This window comes from Jaculus jaculus, chromosome X (genome assembly GCF_020740685.1).
Source record: "Jaculus jaculus isolate mJacJac1 chromosome X, mJacJac1.mat.Y.cur, whole genome shotgun sequence".
Classification (NCBI taxonomy): Eukaryota; Metazoa; Chordata; class Mammalia; order Rodentia; family Dipodidae; genus Jaculus; species Jaculus jaculus.
Genome location: NC_059125.1, coordinates 129,382,149 through 129,407,024, shown reverse-complemented (window position 1 = coordinate 129,407,024; position 24,876 = coordinate 129,382,149). Strand labels below are relative to the sequence as shown.

The following is a 24,876-nucleotide window of genomic DNA, read 5'->3' as shown; positions in this document are numbered from 1 at the left end:
TTTTTAAGATTGGAAGATTTGACTGGATATTGGAAAATTGCTTGGGTGTAGTTTCTAAGAAATATTCGAATTTGAACTCACTTATCAACTCAATTTCATTTCCCTAAATCATTTCCTCCCACCGAGTCTCCATCGTGTGATCTGTCTTATGGCATTTAGGAGTGGAGAATATGCAAAAGGACAATTGCCTACTGGGCCAATATCGCTATTGGGATGCTTTTGCCTTCAGTTAGAGAGGGAATAAGAGAACGGAGGAAAAGAAAGGGCGGTGAAGTATAACAAGGCCATGATCTTGAATGTGACTTTTGGACACCTGCCGCAGGGACAGTATCAACACACTGAGTGAAGGAATTAGCTTTGTGGCCTCAGTAGTGACATATAGAGAGGGGACTGCAACACAGCTCACAGGAGAAGTACTAGATCTCTGTCACTTTCCTTTTGTCTTCCTTGCTGCCCATGAACATTGCATCTGCCACATACCTTCTTCACTCGCCTGTATCACTCACACCTCTGACTGTTGGTTTTTGTGGTTTGTCCCCAGGAACTTCCACTATATCACCATCCTCCGAGACCCAGTGTCGCGGTACTTGAGTGAATGGAGGCATGTCCAGAGAGGGGCGACCTGGAAAGCATCCCTGCATGTTTGTGATGGCAGACCCCCAACTTCGGAAGAACTGCCCAGCTGCTATGCCGGTGACGATTGGTCTGGTTGCCCTCTCAAGGAATTCATGGACTGTCCCTACAATCTGGCCAACAATCGCCAAGTGCGCATGCTCTCTGACCTGACTCTGGTGGGCTGCTACAACCTCTCTGTCATGCCCGAAAAGCAAAGAAACAAGGTCCTTCTGGAAAGCGCCAAATCCAATCTGAAGCACATGGCGTTCTTTGGCCTCACGGAGTTCCAACGCAAGACCCAGTATCTGTTTGAGAAGACCTTCAACATGAATTTTATCTCGCCGTTTACCCAGTACAATACCACTAGGGCCTCTAGCGTAGAGATCAATGAGGAAATCCAAAAGCGTATTGAGGGACTGAATTTTCTGGATATGGAGTTGTACAGCTTTGCAAAAGACCTCTTTCTACAGCGGTATCAGTTCATGAGGCAGAAAGAGCATCAGGAGACCAGGCGGAAGCGTCAGGAGCAGCGTAAATTTTTGAAGGGAAGGTTCCTTCAGCTCCATTTCCAGAGCCAGAGTCAGGGCCAGAGCCAGATTCCGAGTCAGAATCTGAGTCAGAACCCAAATCCCAATCCCAATCAGAACCTGACTCAGCCTCTGCTTCAGAATCTCACGCAGGGGGGGAATCCGAATGCCAGGCCAAAGGAGACCCGGGCGAGTGAGAAGCAGAGCCCAGGCCAGGAGCAGGGTGATAGCCACAGCAGCAATGGTACCAGTGATTACATAGGCAGCGTAGAGACATGGCGTTAAGCGGCTCTGAAAGGCTTGTGCACACTGCTCCCAGAGCACCACCAAAAAGATGGCATACTTCATGAGATGCAAGTGTCCAAACACGTTTGGCTTACCACATTTTGGAAGTTCAAAACAGGTTGAAATGTTGCCTTTACCGTTGCCTTTCAGCGCAATGTTACACTGTGTGTGGGTCAAAAAGTAAAAAAAAAAAAAAAAAAAAATCTCAGTATAGAATTAAATTGTCTCTTTGGGGTTGAACTATTTCTGAAATCCAAAGGACAAACCAGACTCACCAGAAATTGCTGTTTAGACATTTTAAGGAGTTCTTAAATTAGGTATGGAGACGAAAAGAAAAAGAAAAAGAAAACATAAAATGTGACCATTTAGCTTATGGCTAAGAAATAGACCTTGAATGATTCATGATCCACTGTTAAAACCCAATCTTGGAAGCAAACCTTTCTTCCCAGGCTAAGTATAAGTAAAGGCATGAAAAGACCAAAAGAAACACAAAGCCTTTCATTTTCTTATTTTCACAAGGAACCTATTTAAACACATTAGAAATTGATGATAAATTTTACCAAACTGTAGAAACTAAACAATTCCTTGCTGGAGTGTAGGTGGTTTGATGTTAAAATATTGGCTATTCAAATAGAACAGGAGTCGTTTCTTGTAATTTAAGAGCTGTTTAAAATTTTCAAGTTTTTTTTTTTTTTTACCTTTTGCTGTTTAAAGGTTTTAAACATGGAGTATCTCATATTGAACAAAACATATTTTTCCAAATGAAAGACCAATGTAAAGATCTAATTTCCAAATGCTTTCAGGGCATGGTAATTTCAACAAACCTGAAATCTTTTTGACGCTGCTTCTCATTCACTCTAAGTCTCCTCTGAGCTGTGCTCCTTCCAAATGAACCCGTGTATAGAATCTTTCTTCATCATCTAAATGGTGTGTTTCTGAATTTATTGTGGTATATAATCCTGGATTAAGGTCAGGACTTTATTTCTATAGAACTGTCTTATGAACATTTGTGTAGTGAGGTCCTTACCAAGAAATTCTCAAACAGAATTATGTGTCTAAAAATATTGCTGAAGATATTGTTGATTGGATTGAATTGAACTTGAACGTGAACTGTTAATTACTTTTTGTACATCTTTATTGTAATGTTTGCAGTTTGGCTGGCTATTTCTGGCCCGTAATTCTTTTTATGTATGTGTTTGTCGCCAGATTTGTATACAATGAAAAGAGCAAAAAAAGAAGATGGTAGAATAAGCATTAATGTAGCCAGAGGTATTCAGTAACACCAAAAGATGCCCCTTGGTACTTTGGGTTAACTCTTCTATCAGGTCTGTGCTTCTTTTCGGGAACCTCCAGGTGGAGAGTAATTTGGTAGTGTAAGTCTGTATAAAAATACTTTGATGGCATCAATTATGAATTGAACAAAGGACATAAAAGAGTAATGTATCCAACTGTGCTGTCAAGCATCATAATGCTGGGCACTTTCCATTTAGTGGTTTGTGCTACACTTGTAGGAACTTGCAATATCCCCTTGGTTTTCAAGCAAACAAGGCAACCGGAAGTTGTGCTTTTGTTTTCTGGAGGAATGTGGTTAGAAACTTGACCATAGCACCCCAATCTTGTACAGTCTGCTCACATGTATGACCTAGTTTCTTCTGTAATAATATGGTCACAAGTTGATCAGGAAGTTGAGGATTTTGATCTATTTGGATGTCCTTGACTCTGAGCTTATATCCATATTTATAGCTATGGTTTTGCCTCATAGTATTGAAGTCCTGGGAATCATGAGACCTTAAAAAACTGGAAGGAACACTTTTAAAAGCTCACCTTGAAGTCAAAGTGTTTTAGAACCAATCTATTTGGTATACACTGTGTTCTTAAAATATTTGTACATCACTATGCTATTTCGATTTTGTTTAGTTTTAATTGAAAGTGTTTGCTTTTAGAACTGACAGTGTTGGAGAGCAGGAAGAAGTCGAAGCCAGCAGGAAAGCTTGTTACAGGAAAAAGAAACATTTGGGTTATTGCTGTGGTGTGCATGGTTTGCAGAGATTAAGTGCATTTTCTCTGTCTATACTGATTATTGTATATAGCGGCTGTTATAAATATACATTTTTTGTCATCATCATGTAAATCCTACAATTTCGACTACAAACATCTGTCCAATGGTGTAACTTTACAAACTGTTCACTGACTTTGTGTAATTTAACAATCGATGTGAAATAAAGTTTAAATTGCAGGCTCAGAGTAATTTCATAATTTCAAGGTTTGTGGGCACTAGACACATTGACAGCATAAATTAGAAAAGAAATGTCTCTCTCTTTCTCTCTCTCCCTCTCCCTCTCTCTCTCTCTTTCTCTCTCACTCTCTCTCTCTCTCCCTCATTCTGTAGTTTCCTTTTGGAATCATGGCCACCAAGTGTGGAAACAAGATGACCCATTATAATCCCTCCTGCTAAACTGGCCTTAATTAAGGGTTCTTTCTTCTGGGAGGCTATGGTTGAATAAAACAAAATTGCCCACGAAAGACAAGGGTTCCCACACAAATGAAATACGCACATGTTTTAATTTACAATTAACATACACACTTTATTATCTAAGATTAGACAGAAAGAAATAAAGCTGTCGCAATTTCCTATCTTGCCACTCTGACCTCAGAAGAAAGGTTAAAGGTAAGCAGTAACATTTTGGCTTTGAAGCACTGACCATAAGGTGCCCTAATTGTAGTCAATGTACATGGTTTTCCCAACTCTTGGGGGTCAGGATTATGACTGGTTTGCTTCTTTACAAAGACACTTTTGCTATCCATTCCAAGGGATTACAGGGAGGAAAGCCACAACCTTGGGTGGGTGTTTGTAACTTCAGTTTGTAAACTGTACCTTTAAGGTTTTATCCATTAACTATTGAACTGAGAAACCAGAGATGGGATGTAGCTCAGTGATCAAACACTTAACATACATGAGGCCTTAGTTTCTATCTCTAATACCACAAAGAAGAAAAAAATAGAACAGCCAAAAGTGTCATGATTATATGAAGGTCCTATCGCTCCGTGGGATAGGAATATCTTTGTTCAAAAACAAAGAGCAAGTATTGAAATACTTAATGAATAAACCAAGGTTCCCTTGAGAAATGTAGGTACCCCTTGGAGAGCAAGCAGGGCATGGTCATGTGAGGAACATTCCAGGAGACCTGGATGTTTCTGTTTCTGTAGCAGTCAAGTTGGCTACTAAGGAAATGGGCTGTTTAAGTCCAGAAAAGAGCTGAAATGAAGAACTAAGCAAACAGACAATACGTGGGTGATTCTAGAAAATGTTGATAAGAAACGTCACCATGGAGACCTTGGAATCCTTATCCTTAAGGAAGTAGCCTGACACTTTTATGTAAAGGAATAAGTTCTACAACACAAAAAAATACCAGAGTGTATCATTCAGACCTCAGGTGTGCACAGCTCCAGGTGGTCCCCTCTCCCTACACAGCGCTTACAGATAATATAGGTCAAGAGTATAGGTCCTAGCCATAAATTACCTGAGTTTGAATCCAAACTCTACCACGTACCAGCACAATGATCTGGGAAAGTTATTCATCTCTCCATGATTCCATTTCTATTTCTGTAAATGGTGAAAATAAGAGCCAAAACATCAGAATTCATTGTCACGACTGAAGTTACTCTCTAGAAAGCACTTAGCATAGTGACTGGTGTGCATCAAGCCTTATGTATGTGTTACAGTAGAATCCTTATCATTATTTCTCTTCATAGCGTGAAGCTTAGTTGTCTGTTGAATTCCCATGTCTTCAGTAGAGCCTAACACTAAGATCAGGAATTGAAAATATTGGGCTCTTGGCCTGGGGAGATGGCCTAGTGGTTAAGAGTGCTGGCCTCTTATGCGTGAGGGCCTTTTAATCTGGAGACCACTAAATTCGACTCCCCAGAACCCATGTTGAAACTGGGCTTGGCCATGAACATCTGTGATCACAATCCAGAAGGCTGGGGGGCCATATATGGAGGATAGCTGGGGTTCACTGCTAGACAGCAGTTCCAGGTTGAGGGAGGGACTCTACCTCAAGGAAGAAAATACACGGAGGAGCAGTAAGGGGACCCCTGACATTCTCCTCTGGTTTCTTCAGGCCCACGCATGGGGCATATGTATCTGTACATGCACATGCGTGCACCACATATCATGCACGCCACATATACCACACCACACACACTCTGCACACACACATGTGCACGTGTGCAATGAAAAAAGAGAACACACTGGGCTGTGGAGGTGCTTTGGTGGTGTTTGTCTAGCATAGACAGGCCCTGGATTCCATTCTTAGCACTGAAATACATGAATGAATAAATAAAATTAGAATAAAATTAAAACAACTGGGGCTGGAGGGATTGCTTAGTGTTTAAAGCACTTGCTGCAAAGCCCAAGGACCCAGGTTTGATTCCCCAGGACCCACGTTAGCCAAATGCACAAGGGCGCACATGCATCTGGAGTTCGTTTGAACTGGATGGAGGCCCTGGTGCACCCATACTCTCTCTCTCTCTCTCTCTCTCTCTCTCTCTCTCTCTCTCTCTCTCCCTGTCAAATAAATAAATAAATAAAATAGAAAAAAATTAAAACAACTGTCAAGGCATTGAGCAAAAATCAAAATATATCCTGTTGTGATTAATTTACAAATTTCCAGTTGTATGTGGTAGAACAGGACTATAATCCTAGCTCTTGGGAAGCAGAGACAGGAGGATTGCTGATAATTCAAGGTTGGCCTAGACAATATGATGATTTCCATCCAGGTCATCCTGGGCTACAGAATGAGACCCTGTCTCAATAATAATTAAAAAAAAAGAAAGAAAGAAAGAAAACAAAAACTGATAAAAGATTTTCTTAGACAGGAGAGATGGTTTATCAGTTAAAGTGCATGCCTGCAAAGCCAAAGGACCCAGGTTTGATTCCCCAGGACCCACGTAAGCCATATGCACAAGATGGCGCACGCATCTGGACTTCATTTGCAGTGGCTGAAGGCCCTAGTGCGCCCATTCTTTCTCTCTCTATCTGTGTTTTTTTTCTCTCTTCTCAAATAAGTAAAATAGATTTTCTTATAAGAACACATTTCAAAACTTACATAATCACATCTATAAAGTCCTTTCCTAAGGATTCCATCTCAGCATTGAGTATAGCCAGTAACAGAAAGATGTTCTGAAAGATCTAACCCATAAAATGCCAAGTGAGTCACAGACACTCTCCAGCAATAAAAATGCATCGTCTGATAGCCATAGCTGCTTTGCAACCTTGATTTATCTCCCTTTGGCAAGGATGACTCAGTAAAGCCCCATTCCTCCCTCCCGCCTCTCCATCCAGCCTCATCAGAAGTCAGGCCTTCCTGCCTGATGACATCTCAGAGGGCCACAGAGGGTTAGCTGTTTCTGTCATAGGTCTGGCCTAACGCCTGGAATTTCCACACCCCAAGTGTCTATTCTGGCTGAAAGCTGTGTCCAGAGGACATGATAAAAATACGAAAATTCGGAGCTGGAGAGATGGCGCAGAGGTTAAGGCCCTTGCCTGCAAAAACTAATGACCCTGATCGGTTCCCCAGCACCTGTGTAAAAAGACAGATTCACAAAGAGACACATGCATCAGGAGGTTTTTTTTTTTTTTTCCCCTCAGTGGATAGATTCTCCCCCCATTCCTTGCAAATAAATTTAAAAAGTTTAAAAAAACTTTAAAAATATTAAAATTTATATTTGGTTTGAGCGTGTAGTTCAGTCGGTAGAGTGCCTTCTTGGCATGCTGGAAGTGCTAGGTTTGATTCGCCACACTGCAGAAACCCGGGGCAGTGGGACATGCTTATAATCCCAGCACTTGGGAGGTGGAATCCAGAGAATCAGAAGCTCAAGGTCATCTTCCAATACATAGCAAGTTGAAGATCAACCTGGGCTATATGAGACCTTATCTAAAAAAATGTACATGTGTCAGCCGGGCGTGGTGGCGCACGCCTTTAATCCCAGCACTCGGGAGGCAGAGGTAGGAGGATCACTGTGAGTTCAAGGCCAGCCTGAGACTCCATAGTGAATATTCCAGGTCAGCCGGGGCTAGAGTGAGACCCTACCTCGAAAAAAAAAAAAAAAAAAAAAAAAGTACATGTGTCACCTCAGAGGGAGGAGGCAGTGTAACCCATTAATAGCACATATTAGGTTATCAGTGGCTTCTCTGGTACCTACCTGGATGTCTTCTTTACCCGTCTGTCTTCATGACCCTTTCTTGGTTGCCAGACTCATCTTTCTAAACTGGTTCTCAAAGCCAGATCCATATACCTGTGGCCTCAGAATCCTCCACAGCATTGAAATTTCAAATTCCCTGGGCCCTATTTGCCGATGTGCTGAAGCAGAATTGCTGAGGGGTTACATTACGGCCTATGTGCCATGTAGATAGAATCAGTGCTATGCTAGCTCACAAGTCTATTCACACTGATGTCCTCCTCCTAGAGCTTTGGGGCCCCCTCTGTTTGCAGGTGAAATCCACTCTCTTTAGCCACATGCCCAAAGCTCTCTGTATTCAGTGTCTTCTCTTTTCCAATGCCCTGTAGAATCATATTCTGCTTAATTTTTTTTTTTTCTGAGTTAGGGTCTTGCTCTAGCTCAGAGCTGACCTGGAACTCACTACGTAGTCTCAGGGTGGCCTAGAACTCACAGCAATCCTCCTACCTCTGCCTCCCAAGTGCTGGGATTAAAGGCATGCGCCACCACACCTGGCACATTCTGCTTAAATATTTGCTCAAGCTAAATTGCCTTACTGTGTGTCAGAGGTAAATGAATGCAAACAGGCGCTTAACAGGTACCCTTGCCTCTCACAGACCGTAGATAAATCTTAAGCAGGCTGTTTGCCATCTTAATAAAGTTTTAATGAACGCTCATAACCTTTGACCATTCAGAAACAAGTGCCAACCAACTGGAGCATGCAAGCAGAGTCAATGCCAGTTTTCTACCCTAAATGTGTCTGTGCAGAGCAGAGGAAGCTTATCTCCAGGATTATTGTTAGAGCGCCTAGAACCTCAGGGTTATATAAACTACTGGAATCTTAATTCTCATGAGTCTCATAGTTGAGCCCTATGTCACAACTGTTGGCCAGGCCACGGGATCTGGGGGCACAGCCGTCGTGAATTGGGAGGCATTTACCTAAGCAGCTCTGCCCTGATGAACTGTGCCCAGCACCTGCTAATTGGATTTCAGTCTGGGGTCCATTCAGCAGCTGCACTCGTCGTGATCCCTTTACTGTGAGGTTGCTCTATCCTGCGAGAAGTTCATGAGGGGAGCACCGAGAATGATTACTGAGGAGTGATTCCCAAGCCACACCTGTAATCCTGACACTTGAGGGCCTGAAGCCGGAGGCTGTCATGAGTTCAAAGCAGACTGTGCCACATGGTGAATTCAAGGCTGGTCTGGCCAGAGCTGTAGCAGAACCCCATCTCAAGAACCAACAAACAACCTATAGGATTCCAAGTTGCGCCCCTTTCCCAGAGCCAAGGATCCCACTCTAGACCCCAGGAGTGCAAGTTACTGGCTGAGCTGACTCACTTCATCAATCTCCAGCTGTCTCCTGCTCACAGATGCTCTGGGCAGGAGTTCTGGCTTTGCCAGTTCAACTGGAGGATACTTTACGGGTCATACTCTTGCATAGAAGCTTCTGAACAGGAGGGGCTAGAGAAAGTTATTATATCCACATCCTTCCATGGGAAAACAGTTCTTAGTCAGCCCAGAGATTTCAGGGTCTCTGGCGGCAGGTTCTGAGCTCAGCCTGACGATGCGATGTGACGAGATGTGGAGGAGACATCTCCCAATGATGTTGATGGCCATGACAATAATCTACAGCATTTACCAAAACACCTACTGCATACCATGTGCTCTTTTGCCTCTTCATATAAAATGACAGCCACAGCTATTCACTGAAATTCCACTGAAGCTGACACACTGTACTAATTCCTTTATCCACGCAAGCCCATTTCACCTTCCCCCGCCACTCTGTGAGGCAGGAGTAATTGCTTCCCACTTCTTAACAGGAGAGTGCGGTGGAACTCAGAAACACTTCACTCACTTGCCCAAGACTCTGGGATCAAAGCTAGACTCCTCAATCACTTTCATCATTACTTAAAACATATTAGCATGGGAACACTGAAACCTCCACAAAAGTAGAACGGCACCAAGATCTTCCATTTTCCTATTACTCAGCTTTTGGTAATTATCAACATTTGCCCACATTTAGTTCCCTACAATCCGCAAGGCATTGAAGCAACTCCCCAGCAGCATCTGTACGTGTTTCATGTAGATGCATCTGTCAAGTCAGCTTTATATATTTATTATTTTTTGTAAAAACTAACAAGTAAGTTTTAGGATCTTCCCATTTATAGAGAAGCAAGTTGACGTTATTAGAGCAGTACTTTGAACCACACAATGTTTTCTGTTGTTGTTGGTTACTTGTTTGTTTTATTTTTTTAATTTTTAAAATATTTTTTAATTATTTATTTGAGAGCGACAGACACAGAGAGAAAGACAGAGAGAGGGAGAGAGAGAGAATGGGCGCGCCAGGGCTTCCAGCCTCTGCAAACGAACTCCAGACGCGTGCGCTCCCTTGTGCATCTGGCTAACGTGGGACCTGGGGAACCGAGCCTCGAACCGGGGTCCTTAGGCTTCACAGGCAAGCGCTTAACCACTAAGCCATCTCTCCAGCCCTGTTTTATTTTTTTTAGACAGTCTTATGTAGCCCAAGCTCAACGAGTATATTTGAGTGTCTCTCCCAATATCTTTTAAAAATAATTTTATTGGGACTACAGAGGTGGCTCATCAGTTAAGATGCTTGCCTGTAAAGCCTCATGACCTGGGTTCGATCCCCCCCCCCAGTACCCATGTAAGGCCAGATGCACAAAGTGGCACATGTGTCTGGAGTTCATTTGCAGTGGTTGGAGGTAATGGCATGCTCCTTCTCTCTCTTTCTCCCCCCTCTCTCTCCTTGTGAACAAATGAATAAAAATATTTTTAAAATGTAATTTTCCGCGTGTGTTTGTGTGTGCTTGCCATGGCGTGCATATGGTGATCAGAGACCCACTTTGAGGTGTTTGTGCTCCACCTTCTTTGAGACAGGGTCTTTCTAACATTTTTTATTAATTTTTATTAGCATACAAAGAATTACGTTTAAAGCCAGGCGTGGTGGCGCACGCCTTTAATCCCAGCACTGGGAGGCAGAGGTAGGAGGATCGCCGAGAGTTCGAGGCCACCCTGAGACTACATAGTGAATTCCACGTCAGCCTGAGCCAGAGTGAGACCCTACCTCGAAAACCCAAAAAAAAAAAAAAAGAATTACGTTTAATCATGGTGTTTTCAATGTTTTGTTCCTTCCTTTTTTCCTCGTCTCCCCTTTTACCATTGTGTCCTCCTGCAATTTAGCCTCCTCTCTGCTTACATGCCACACACTTCTTTTCTCCTTCCTCCCATTCTGGTCCCCTCGTGTTTCCCTCCCATGGTATCCTATCTTGGGTCATATTCCATACTCAAGTCTCACATTCCCTTGTTTTCATACATACATATGAGAGAGAACATGAGAGTTTTGTCTTTGTGGGTTTGGGTTACCTCAATTAATTTTTTTCAAGTTTCATCTGGTGTCCAGCAAATTTCATAACTTCACTTAATTTTTTTAGACAAGATGAATAGACTGACCCTTTTTTATAAGAGAGAGAGAGAGAGAGAGAGAGAATTGATGCGCCAAGACCTCCAGCCACTGTAATCGAACTCCAGACATGTGTGCCATCTTGTGTAAACATGCGACCTTGCCTATTTGCATTATCTTGGGCATGTGGCTTGCCATAGGACCTGGAGAGTGAAACATGGGTCCTTGGGCTTTGCAGCCAAACACCTTAACTGCTAAGCCATCTCTCCAGCCTCATAATTTCATTTTTTTTTACAGCTGTGTAAAACTCCATTATGTATATTCAAAAGAAGAAACACAAATGGTCAACATTTAAAAAAGGAACCTGGGCTGGAGAGATGGCTTAGTGGTTAAGCGCTTGCCTGTGAAGCCTAAGGACCCCGGTTCGAGGCTCGATTCCCCAGGACCCACGTTACCCAGAAGCACAAGGGGGCACACGTGTCTGGAGTTCGTTTGCAGAGGCTGGAAGCCCTGGTGTGCCCATTCTCTCCCTCTCCCTCTCTCTCTCTCTCTCTCTCTCTCTCTCCCTCCCACTTTCTCTATCACTCTCAAATAAATAAATAATAAACAAAAAAAAAATTAAAGAAAAAAAAGAAACCTATTCAACATCCTTAGTCATCAGGGAAATGCAAACTTAAACCACTGTAAGATTACGTCTTACCACAGGCAGAGTGATTATCATCAAGAAAACTAATGACAACAAATGCCGGAGGGACTGTGGGGAGAAAGGGAGTGTAAACTGGTATGACCTTTGTGGAAATCGCTGTGGAGGTTTCTTGAAAAACTGCACATTGAACTACCACCTATCCCAGCCATGTTACTTCTGGGTATATACCAAAAAGACTCTATATGCTACCATAGATACCTATCCATGTTCATTGCTGCTCTGATACTTGCAAAGCCATGTTCATGGCTCCTCTCTTCACAATAGCAAGGAAATAGAAACAGGACTCCTTGCTGATGCAAATGAAGCACCAGACTGAAAACCACTCCCATTATCATAGACATGCCGGGATCACAGATGGATGCGCCACTTTGCATCTACCTTTATGTGGGTGCTGGGAAATTGAACCTGGCCCAACCATCTCTGCAAGCAGGCACTTTTATCCCCTGAGCCATCTCCACAGCCCCCCTTCCTAAGCTTTTAGCTTGCCTGTCTCATCTGTCCTATTCCAGGCACCAGCCCAGCTGTCATGTATGAATTGTCCCATCATGCACAGGCTCATGTCTCACTACACTTGTGAGCATTTGTACATGCTGTTCTCATCTTATGCTGTGTTCATTATCTCCTAACCCCGCTCTTCTCTACTCTCCCCGAGAGAGATCCATTTTTTAAAATGCTTATTTGAGGGCTGGAGAGATGGCTTAGCAGTTAAGCACTTGCCTGTGAAGCCTAAGGATCCCGGTTCGAGGCTCGATTCCCCAGGACCCACGTTAGCCAGATGCACAGGGGGGCGCACGCATCTGGAGTTGGTCTGCAGTGGCTAAGCAGCCCAGGCGTGCCCACTCTCCTCTCTCTCTCTCTGCCTCTTTCTCTCTCTATCTGTCACTCTCAAATAAATAAATAAAAGTAAACAACAAAAAATAAGAAAAAAATGCTTATTTGAGCCAGGTGTGGTGGTGCACGCCTTTAATCCCAGCACTCGGGAGGTAGAGAGGTAAGAGGATTGCTGTGAGTTCGAGGCCACCCTGAGACTACATAGTGAATTCCAGGTCAACCTGGAAGAGAGTGAGACCCTACCTCGAAAAACCAAAAATAAATAAACAAACAAACAAATAAAATGTTTATTTGAGAGAGAAATAGACCACTTCTTCTTCAATATTTAATTATTTGTTTGTAAGCACAAAACTAAAGAGAAGAGAGACAGACAGAATGGGGACGTCATGAATTCCAGACGCATGGACCGCCTTGTGCATTTGGCTTTATGTGGGCACTGGGGAATCAAACCCAGGTTGTTATGTTTTAGTGACAGGACTTAACCTCTAAGCCATTTCTCCATCCCCATGAGGGGTCCCTTCTTAATTCAGTTAATCCTACTCCTCCTCAGATGCTGTGTAGTGTTACCACTTTTGTCAGATCATCCCTGACCCTCCTCTTGTTGGATTTTGTCCCCTCTCCTCTTTACTCTTGTCAACATGTCACTTGTTCTCTCAGCAAATAGTCATTTCTGTGATTGATTAAGGTCCTAACCCCTTTGATTTATATTTACTTTTGAGAATGGGATCTGGGTAGCTATGTCCTTGGGCACAGATGACTGAAGCTGTGCACGGTCAGTTGTCACTCATTCTTATGGCTGCCTGGTTATTTCCCTTGTTATAATATTGACTCCAAGAAGGCAGACATCTGGCCTGCTCTCGTCACCTGTAATGACCCAGCACCTCAAACTAGCCTAGTGGTCTGTTATTCACCCAACGAGTATTTACTGAGTGACTACCCTAGTACATGCAAAGATCTATGCTTGACCTGGATATCCACATGGGAATAAAGGGGATAGCACAGTGCTTTCATGGAGCTTACTATCTAGAACTGGGGATTGTCACAAATTAAAATGCCTCACTTGGGCTGGAGAGATGGCTTAGCTGTTAAGCGCTTGCCTGTGATGCCTAAGGACCCCGGTTCGAGGCTCGGTTCCCCAGGTCCCACGTTAGCCAGATGCACAAGGGGGTGCATGCGTCTGGAGTTCGTTTGCAGAGGCTGGAAGCCCTGGCGCGCCCATTCTCTCTCTTTCCCTCTCTCTGTCCTTCTCTCTGTGTCTGTCGCTCTCAAATAAATAAATAAAAAATGAACAAAAAATATTTTTAAAAAAATGCCTCACTAGTTAACTCTAAGGCCAAAAGCATGCTAAAAGCCAGGAAGAGCATATACAGAAGCAAACTAACAGACAGGACATTTTCAGGGTGACCCAGGAAGACAAGCAACTGAGGCATAAAAGACAAAGGAGGTAATGGTGTCAGGGGAGAGAGGAAATGCATTTTCTGTACACAGTACAGGGCTGTTGAATGAATTCGTGAATGAGTGATGGGCATTTCAAAGTTGTTCTGGACAAAGGCTTTGGTCTTGAATGGTCCCCTGCAATGGAATTCAGCACCCCTGCTCCCCATGTTTTCCGGTATGGGCTTTCCTCCCATAATGACAGCCCTGCCCTACAAGCAGCCTAACCTCAGTCTTTGAGCTGGCAGACCTTGAGGTTATGTCAAGCGCCTTCAGCAGGGGGCACCCTAGCTCAGTCATCCACTCTGCCTGCTTCCTTACAAGCTCAAGATGCATGCGGAGACTTGAGCCGACTCTCAATTCTCCTTAGGAGCTTTCTTCTAGCAACAAAGAGCCTGTCATGAGACTGGTTAGGATGTTAGCTTGCCTGGTTTCTATACACTTGGCAAATCTTGGCAGCAGTAGTTATGATCCTTGGAAGTGGCAAAGTAGGGTGTTTATGGTCATTTCTTTTTCTTTGTCTCCCATTTTGTTCTTGCTGTGTGTGTGTGTGTGTGTGTGTGTGTGTTGTGCAAGCCATGGCATGAGAGTGGAGGTCAGAGGATACGTTCATGTGTCAGGCTGCCTTCCGTCTCATTTGAGGCAGGGTCTCTCATTGTCCACCCCTGTGTTTGTCAGGATATCATGTCTGTGATCTTCCAGGAGATTCTCTTGTTTCTGGATCCATTCTCATGGTCAGTTCATTGGGATTACAAATGTTCCACAGTACAGTGTCTGTCTTTATGTGGGTCCTAGGGATCAAAATTCAGATATTGGGCTGGAGAGATGGCTTAGCGGTTAAGCACTTGCCTGTGAAGCCTAAGGACCCCGGTTCAAGGCTCGGTTCCCCAGGTCCCACGTTAGCCAGATGCACAAGGGGGCGCATGCGTCTGGAGTTCGTTTGCAGTGGCTGGAAGCCCTGGCGCGCCCATTCTCTCTCTCTCCCTCTATCTGTCTTTCTTCCTGTGTCTGTTGCTCTCAAATAAATAAATAAAAAAAATGAAAAAAAAAATTCAGATATTCATGCTTGGATGTCAATCACTTTATCCACTGAGCCATCTTCCCAAGTCCTATAGTCAATTCTGTTCAGTTAGTCAGGAAGACCATTTGACAACATTTGGAGCTTCTCTTAAGAACTTGTCACATGCCTTAAATTTTGTGATGTCTGCCCTATTTTATCTTTTCGAACTAGAAATACGTTATTTAGGGTAAGAATGTGTTTTGAAGACATTACCTGTCTTTCATTATTCACTTGCCCATAGCAGACACACCAGATTTGTGTTTGGATAAAACTCTTGCTGTGTGGAAATATAGCAATTTACCACTGGAAAAAATATATATGCAAATTTCACGACCAAGGGCAGCCTGTGGTGTGGTAGGTTGTCTTTGTGTGGGGCCCACCCATAGCAAGGCTGTATCCATTAGGGATACAGATTAGGGAGAGAAAGATGTAGGTTGGTATACCTACCTATAAAAGTTTTGTTTCAAGGATGCTCATCACATCATTGTCAGACATGGTGAGCGCTTCTGTAAGATCATGGCTTGGAGTCTAATGCTGGAGCTGGAAATTGGCAGATGGGAAGGGAGGATTGATGTAAAGTGGTAGAAACAAGGAGGATGAACCAAAACCTGCGCTAGGGCTGAAGAGATGGATCAGTGGTTAAAGCGCTTGCCTGCAAAGCCCAAGGACCCTGGTTTGATTCCCCAGCACCCATGTAAAACCAGATTCACAAGGTGGTGCATGCATCTGAAATTCATTTGCAGTGGATAGCGGCCCTGGAGTGACCATCTTCTCTCTCTGTCTGCTTCTCTTTCTTCCTCATAAATAAATAAATAAATACCTGAGCTAGAACTTGTTCTTCCGGCCTTTATGTCATGGATGCCTAGTGAAGTCAAGAATACTTCATTATTTATTTATGAGAGAGAGAGAGAGAGAGAGAGAGACAGATAGAAAAAGAATGGGCACATCAAGGTCTCTAGTCACGCCAAATGAACTCCAGATACATGTGCTACCTTGTGCATCTGGATTTACGTGAGTACTGGGGAAATGGACTCTGGTCGTTAGGGTTTGCAGGTAAGCACCTTCCTAGCCATCTTTCCAGCCTGAGAATACTTTAACAAACACACACACACACACACACACACACACACACACACACACACACACTTGGTCCAAAAATTACAGCAAGTAATTATGTATGCAAGGACAGGTGGTGCAGTCATATACCCAGACACACTCTCACCCCAGCCAGGTGAGCCAGCAGGTAATTGACAAGGTAGATGGGTTGCAAAGTGGTTGCAGCTTCCGGTTTGCCCTCCAACAGCCCTACGGAAATTTCTTTTGTGAGCCACTCTAATCAAAATATACAAGAAAGGGGAGTTCTGAGAACTGGTATTTCAGCCTAGCCAATCGGGGGAATGCATTCCAATGGTAGCACAAGAGGCTTGACTCAGACCTAGAAGCCTAGAAGCCATCAACTGCCTTTTGTTCCTTTAGCATACCAGACAGTGGCTTGTTTCTGTCACCTTTGCTGAGCGTGAGATGAATGGTTGATCAACCTAGGCTTTGGAGTAAAATGTCTTTTGAATTTTGCATATTGTCCTACGACTCGGAGACATTGCATTTTTTTTTGGGGGGGGGGTTCAAGGTAGAGTCTCACTCTAGCCCAGGCTGCCCTGGAATTCACTGTGTAGTCTCAGGGTGGTCTCAAACTCATAGTGATCCTCCTACCTCTGCCTCCCGAGTGCTGGGATTAAAGGCGTGCGCCACCACACCCGGCTAACATTGTGTCTTATTGATTTGATAAGGTAGGAAAGTTTGATGTTTGAAATATTTTAATTTATTTATGAGAGAGAGAGAGAGAGAGAGAGAGAGAGAGAGCAGGCATTCTAGGACCTCATGAACTCCAGATGCTTGCATCACTTTGTGCAAGTGGCTTTACATGGGAATCGAACCAAGGTCTTCACATTTTGCAAGTAAGCACTTTTAACCGCTGAGTCATCCCTCCATCCCTTTGATAAATGATTTTCATCTGAGATTTCAAGCTAATTTGTGTGTATTTGTTGATTGTGGTGTGGGGGTGGTTCTGGGGTTCAGCCTCATGGCATACTAGGAGCATGCAGTTCATGGATATGGCCACAAGGTGGAGCAGTCACTGAGCGTATGGTGAACACTCCAGGGAGTTTATCAAAGCTCTCTAAATATTCAGCATTCTTGTTTTTCCATATGGGACCTACGTATTGGGAAGATAGCAAATGTGGAAGAGAGCCAGGGAATTTCAGTGTTTTGACAAATATTATCTACAGTGTTTTACGATGAAAAAAATCTATTTGCCACCATTCTTGGCCCTAAAATCCTGGTGAAACGTCCCAGGTATGCTCCCTGTAAATGTCAGTTAATTATGAGATCTGTGTCACTTATATGGTAAGCTTGTAAACTGTTGTGCATAATGGAACGGTTTTACACAACAGATTCTACTTCAGTTGGATGTTCTCAGTGGGCTGTGGGGTAGAATGGGACAGCGATTATTTTTGTTGTTTTTCTAACCCCCACGGTTTCTCTTAACGCCTGCATTTGGAAATTCATTTATTTTATATGTCATTTAAGTACTGTACAAAGTGATTAAAAACCGGCAGTCAGAAATGGATTAAGTGTCTCTTTTCAGGTAATTGTGTATATCCTGTCTGCTTGGGGCTTAGCAGGGGAAGACATGAACAGGTTTGCAATACCTGTTCACAATACGATTACTGAAAGTATGAAAGTGACCTGTATGGCCTGGCTAAAATTTCAGAAACAAAATGAGATTTTAATGTAATTGCAAGACCTCTTTAAGCAATTTTAAAAAAGGATACGTGCAGCCACAGATAAATCCTGGCTTGACTTTCAGGAATTTACTTGTTAGGAAAACTAACCATGTGTAAATAATACAGAGTAAAATAGGTTCATATTATTCTATTTTAAAATAAACGTAGTGTTCAGTTTTGTTTTCTTTTTTTCGAGGTAGGCTCGCACTCTAGCCCAGGAGTGTTCCATTTTTTAAAAACAGTTTTCTAAAGGGAAAGCCTTGGATAAAGATAGTTTTAATATGTTACAATACATAAGCTACAAGTGGCAATTTGTAGGACAATAACTGTAACACACAGGGAAAAGGGTTAATATCCTTAAGTACAAAGAACTCATGTAAGCTGGTAAGAGAAAAGGAAGATAAACAATGCGATAGCCAAATAAATAAAAGTAATTAGGTGAGAAGTTCACAGCAAAACGAACAATTAATATTTGAAAAGATGTTTAGCCAGGCATGGTGGCGCACGCTTTCAATCTCAGCCCTCGGGAGGCAGAGGTAGGAGGATCGCCATGAGTTCGAGGCCAGCCTGAGACTCCATAGTGAATTCCAGGTCAGCCTGAGCCAGAGTGAGACCTTACCTCGTAAAACAAAAGCAAAAACAAAAAAAGATGTTCAACTTCCCTGGGTGATATAGACTACTCCCTCAGTATAGATGAAGGGGTCAGGGTGGGGGGAGCAGAGCCAAAGAAAAATATTTCTCTCTCTCTCTCTTTATTGCCTCTTTGATCAGGAAAGAAGGAAGAATGGGAAGAAGAAAGGAAGAGAGAGAGGGAGTGAGGTGTAGAGAAAGAAAACAGAAAGAAAGAAAGAAAGAAAGAAAGAAAGAAAGAAAGAAAGAAAGAAAGAAAGAAAGAAAGAAAGAAAAGAAGGGAGGGAGGGAGGGAGGGAGGGAGGGAGGGAGGGAGGAAGGAAGGAAGGAAGGAAGGAAGGAAGGAAGGAAGGAAGGAAGGAAGGAAAAGCCATTCTACCTAGTTGTTGACAGCAGAAAGAGAGATTCTCATAAACCCTCCATACTAAATTAGAATAGCAATTTTGGAGAGCAGTTGGCAGTTTCTAATAAAAATTCACATGCATTTGCCAAGAAATTCAACCTTCAGAAATGTTTCCTCTCTGACATAAATATTCAATATGTGCCAAAATTTTTGTATACAAACAGATTCATCATAGCATCATTGATACGAGAAAATGGAGCCAATTTCGTTATCTATGAATTAAGTTAGTACTAAAGAAGCAGGGGACATGAATACTGCGCCACATGCTGTTATTACAAGAAATAGAATTATACATACCCATATGGGCTGATAGCGAGTATCTATATATGTACACATGTAAACATCCAGAAGTACATGTGAAACAAAAACATCACTTCTAAACTAATATTGATGACCTCTAACTTGGTAGAGGAGATTTGGATTGTCAGTGTGAAGGAACATAGCTGCATTCCCCTTTATATGATTCTTGTTTGTTTGTTTGTTTGAAGCTCTTTTATTTATTTCTCTTAAAATTTTTACTGTATACATTCATTGCACATGGCACTATGATGCATAAGGCCTTTCAAACATATGCTAGTTGTTTTATTTTATTTTATTATTTTTATTTTTTATTTTTTATTTATTTTTTTTTAATTTTATTTATTTATTTGAGAGCGACAGACACAGAGAGAAGGACAGAGAGAGGGAAAGAGAGAGAATGGGCGCGCCAGGGCTTCCAGCCTCTGCTAACGAACTCCAGACGCGTGCGCCCCCTTGTGCATCTGGCTAACGTGGGACCTGGGGAACCGAGCCTCGAACAGGGGTCCTTAGGCTTCACAGGCAAGCGCTTAACCGCTAAGCCATCTCTCCAGCCCTAGTTATTTTATTTATTTGCCAGGAGGGAGAGGTAGTGGGAGAGAGAGAACATGACTACACCAGGGTCTCTCAATGTGGCACACAAATTCCTGACGCAGTGCCACTTGGCCTGTCTTTAAATGGGTACTGGGGAGTCAAACCTGGGCTGGCAACCTTTGCAAGCAAGCACTTTAACTGCTGATCCATCTCCTTAATCCACATACGACCATTTTCAAATAAGTATGTACAGTAGTGTGAACATGTTCCCTCACATATTAACCTGCCCTTCCCTTTCTTTTCTGCTCCTGTCTCTTTTGCTCCCTTTGACTGTATCATTTCCCCTTACATACTTTTCTCTAATTTTTTAAAAAAAATTGGATTTATTTGCAAGCAGATACACACACACACACACACACACAGAGAGAGAGAGAGAGAGAGAGAGAGAGAGAGAGAGAGAATGGGTGCATCAGGGACTCCAGCCACTGCAAATGGACTCCAGATACCTGTTCCACTTTGTGCATCTGGCCCTATGAGGGAACTGGGGAAATCAAACTCCAGTCGTTAGATTTTGCAAGCATGCATCTTAACCACTGAACAATCTGTCCAGCCCTTCATATCAGTAAACTTAAAAAATATGAACTTATTGGAATGTTATTACTAGGATTATAGATTGTAATTTCTCTTTCTGAACTTTCCCAGGTTCAAATCATCCTCAGTTACAAATCCAAAAAGCTAAGACCTACAAGAGGTGGAAATTAAAGTGACATATTCCTTACGTCCCCTCAAGTTTGCTCTTTTCGTGTCCACACAATCCATTTTCACGATAAATGTTCTTGGTGGATGAGTAGCTGGTGGCTAGGCAGTCATCCTCCAAGAGACCATTTGAGGGGTTGGGTGAGTGGAAAGAAAGTTACCTAAGAACTTATGGGGGGGGGGTTCCCTTCATCCTCCTTTGCTGCCTTAACAGATTGATGACGGGTCGCTTTGCACTGTCCTTGTCTCATTTGGGGGCTTTTCAAACCACATGTGTATCATTTCACACTTGGGGGTGCCTGTCACTTGGGGAAGCTCTGTAACCTGGCTGGATTTCGGAGTTGTTTTCCAAGGCTCTGGGGGGATTGATTCTGTAGCCAACTCCATCTTTTCTTCTCCTCTCCACTTCTTTCTTCCTAGGGAAGACTAATGGCAATCTATTTCCGGACCGGTGGAATTGTTCAGGGTTTCACTCCTGACCACCTGGGGGCTGTTTATCATGGTTCTGGACTTGCTGAAAACATTTTCCTCCCACGTTTCATGTTCTTTAATGCTCTTGATTTCCGAGTCTCCTGGATGTTCCCATGTCATGGCAGCATTCCATTAGGGGTCTATTCACGTCCAAACCCTTAACTACTGACCCTCACTGTGGGAAGGGGGGGGGGAGGCATGCCATAATGAATGCTATCCATTTGAGCTGACTACTTCACCTTCTTTTTCCAAGCAGTTACCATAAACACATTCCTGGGGCACATTTGGCAATCTGTGGCCCAGTGAACTGTTTTTCTAAGAGGCATAGAGATGGCCAGTCACACATCACCATCGGACTCTGACCTGCAGTTATATTTGGAAATGACTTTGTCGCCTTCTCCAGTAGCTTCCCTGATCTATTCATCTATAAAGAACTCCTCCTGGGCTGGAGAGATGGCTTGGCAGTTAAGCGCTTGCCTGTGAAGCCTAAGGACCCCGGTTCCAGGCTCGGTTCCCCAGGACCCACGTTAGCCAGATGCACAAGGGGGCGCACGCGTCTGGAGTTCGTTTGCAGAGGCTGGAGGCCCTGGCGCGCCCATTCCCCCCCCCCCCTCTCTCCCTCTCTCTCTATCTGCCTCTTTCTCTCTCTGTGTCACTCTCAAATAAACAAATAAAAATGAACAAAAAAATTTTAAAAAAAAGAGCTCCTCTGAGATCCCCTCATCACTTATTTCTTCTTTTCTTAACTCTCCTTGATCTCATTTTGTCTAATCCTAGAAGGTAGTGGCAAAGATTAGGCGGGTCTTCTTCCTCTGCCCTTTCCTATACACCTCCAGAGCTGTTTCCTTTTGCTGTTAGGGGCCCAGGTTAATAGAGTTGCCATCTATCATGCAATTTCTATGTGGAAAACTCCATTCCTTTATTTTGCATGCAGCGCACAGGCCTATTTTATCATGCAGCCACTGAAGCATTGATGCAAATATTAAATAGTGTCAGCCTTAGATCGCTTGCCAGTGTGCTTCTCCGCCTCTGGTTCTTATCAAACTATCAAAAACTGCTCTGTCAATATCATCCCCTAGCGCCAAAGGTGTCAGGTCAGAGCTTCATTTTTAAAGCGAGCTAATGAGTAGGTCATGGCCAAGGTCAATATGTATTAGGTTGTGCAGACCCCCAAATCCATTAGGCTTGTCAACCATTACCAACAGAAATTCGACTGGGTCAGCGTGAGGTTTTTCTTCATGGTTGTAGCGCTGATTGCTCCACAGCACCCTCTGCTGGTCTTACTTTCCCCCCAAATCTTGATTGTGGCTTTTAAAAAGAAAATGTCAGCCTGTGTATAAAATTGGATTTCTTCAACCTTTCATTTCTGCACACAGAATTGTCCTATGTTATTTTACTGATCACCAGGAGCTATGCGTTCCAAGAATGTCCAAACATGGTACAGTAATTCTTCAATGAATCTTGACAACCCTCTTCACATTTTAGGATAAAATACCCAAGAGACCATTCTGCATGCTCAGTCTCAAAGGACACTGCTCGCTAAGAATCCTGCACCAGTGGAGAGTTGAACATCCCATGTTGGCCGCTGTGATTATGCACGTGCATGTGTGAGTGTGTATGTGATCATACATTTACGTTTCCTTCTCAGTTGGCATCATGTTTTCAACTGCACACAATCATACAGCCACACTATCTTGCTTTCCCACAATGCAATATGTAATATTTTTCTGTACACTTCTTGTGAGCAAAACCTTATTCTTTGCTTTGGCTTTCCCCGTTTTAAACTTAAAATGGCATCTTTCTATGGTAACCAAGCTGGGCTCAAATTCCTGCGCTCAAGTAATCCATCCGCCTCGTTATGCTCCCAAACAATTGCGAATACAGCCAAGGCATTAGGCTTTTCCTTTTCTCTTTATTGGTAACTGTTTCCAATCTTTTGTGGGCAACAGAATCGTACAAAGAAACAAATCTACCTCCTGATGTTCACACAGGTACCATTGTCACAAGCCACTCATGTTAAGGACTGCAGTTGTATTGCTCCAAGAAGTTGTGCTGGGAGGGGAGATGATGTTTGAACGAGGCCCCTTCTTGTCCCGCAGCGGGGCTGCTGTGAGGACTGGAAAGAACTAATCTCCGGTTGTAGAAACCCCACTCTTTTCTCTGCATAGTTAGTGCAATGAGTTTTTTTTTAAATATTTTTGTTCATTTACTTATTTATTTATTTATTTGAGAGTGACAGAGAGAGAGAGAGGCAGAGAAAGAGAGAATGGGCATGCCAGGGCTTCCAGCCACTGCTAACGAACTCCAGATGTGTGCGTCCCTTGTGCATCTGGCTAACGTGGGTCCTGGGGAAAAGAGCCTCGAACCGGGGTCCTTAGGCTTCACTGGCAAGCGCTTAACCACTAAGCCATCTCTCCAGCCCCAGTGCAATGAGTTTTAAAAAAAAGTGCATGACAAATCTGTGCTCTGGCCCTTGCTGGCAAGGTTCTCCTTTGGTTTGCACCATGATCTTGTTAAAGTACAGCGTTAAAAAAGTACTGTCCTAGATACAAGCATACCATGACCATTCTCATATATATATATATATATATATATATATATATATATATATATATATATATATATTTGCAGACAAAACAGCACTTTACACTGGATTTTTTCTGTACTCATAGTTGTTTGTGATTAGAAGCCAAAGGGAGGCATAATGACTCTAGGATAGCTGATATTGGATTATTATGAAGCACTTACTCCAAGTTAGGCTTTCTGTTACACTGGTTTAGGGAATTAGACTTGATTTTATACTCGGAGTAAATGTGAGCTCAGACCGGTGAACTTGCCAAAGTTAGGCAACTCTTCAGTAGGACTGGAATTGGGCAGGTTTAGCATCTGAAATCATTTGGGGGGGCATTTTACTGTACATGTTATGAGCAAATGCTTTACAACCCATGGCATTCTAGTTTCTGCTAAGTACAGGATTTTAAACAAACAATCTGGATTCTGTTTTTATAATATTTCAATAATTTTTGTTAGCATACAAAGCAAAGAGGTTCATTATGATATTTTCATACATAGATATCATGGTACTTTGCTCATATTTGCATACTTGTCATGGCCCCCTACCTCATTAGTTCCCTTCCTCATAAATAATATAAATAATACCCATTCTGGTGTCATGCAATAAATGTGTGTGCACATATGTATATCTAGAGTCTACACATGAAAGCAAACATGTAACATCTTACATTTCCTTTATTATTTCCACTATAAGACATGTGTGATCATACTTTTTTTAAAGTTTGAGCAAAAACCCTTATTTTCACTGCTTTTGTATTTTGTTTAATCTTTATTTCCTTATGATTTGTTTGATATACATGATTTTTAGAATACATACAATTTTTATAGCGGTAAATTTTCGTCTTTGTAACATAAACATTTTCTCTGCTGTAATGTAGTTCAAAAGCTACATAGCAATCAAATGAATGGAATGTGCAGTTTACTTAGCCTTTTCCACATTTAGCATTTCGGCTGTTTTGCCTCCATTATTGTAAATATCACCACATCTAAAGTCTTTACTGCAGAATGCATTACTGTAGCTTGAATGATTTTTACAAAAATCAAAGTGCTGGTTCAAAGAATGTGAATGTCTTTAAAGTTTGTATGTATGTTTTCAAGATTAGTTGTTTTTTTTATGAGAGAGAGAAAAAGAGAGAAAGAGAGACAGAATTGATGCACGTGGGCTTCTAGCCACTGCAATTGAACTCCACAGGCATGCACCACCTTGTGTGCTGTGCATGCATCACTGTGGTGGTTTGATTCAGGGGTCCCCTATAAACTTAGGTGTTCCAAATGCTAGGTTCCTACCTGATGGAGATTTGGGCATTAACACCTCCTGAAGGGAGTGTAT

General features: G+C 42.7%; 1 protein-coding gene across 4 annotated transcripts in view; it reads left to right on the top strand.

Annotated features, from left to right (window-relative positions):
* Hs6st2 (heparan sulfate 6-O-sulfotransferase 2) overlaps positions 1–1,630 on the top strand; it is a 332,754-nt gene extending 331,124 nt beyond the window's left edge. For all 4 annotated transcript variants that reach the window (XM_004653978.2, XM_045140720.1, XM_004653979.2 and 1 more), the window contains one exon: positions 542–1,630. In XM_004653978.2, the coding sequence (XP_004654035.1) occupies positions 542–1,427 (886 nt within the window). In that variant the 3' untranslated portion in view covers positions 1,428–1,630. The remainder of the gene's footprint in view (positions 1–541) is intronic.
* The last annotated feature ends 23,246 nt before the right edge of the window (positions 1,631–24,876 follow it).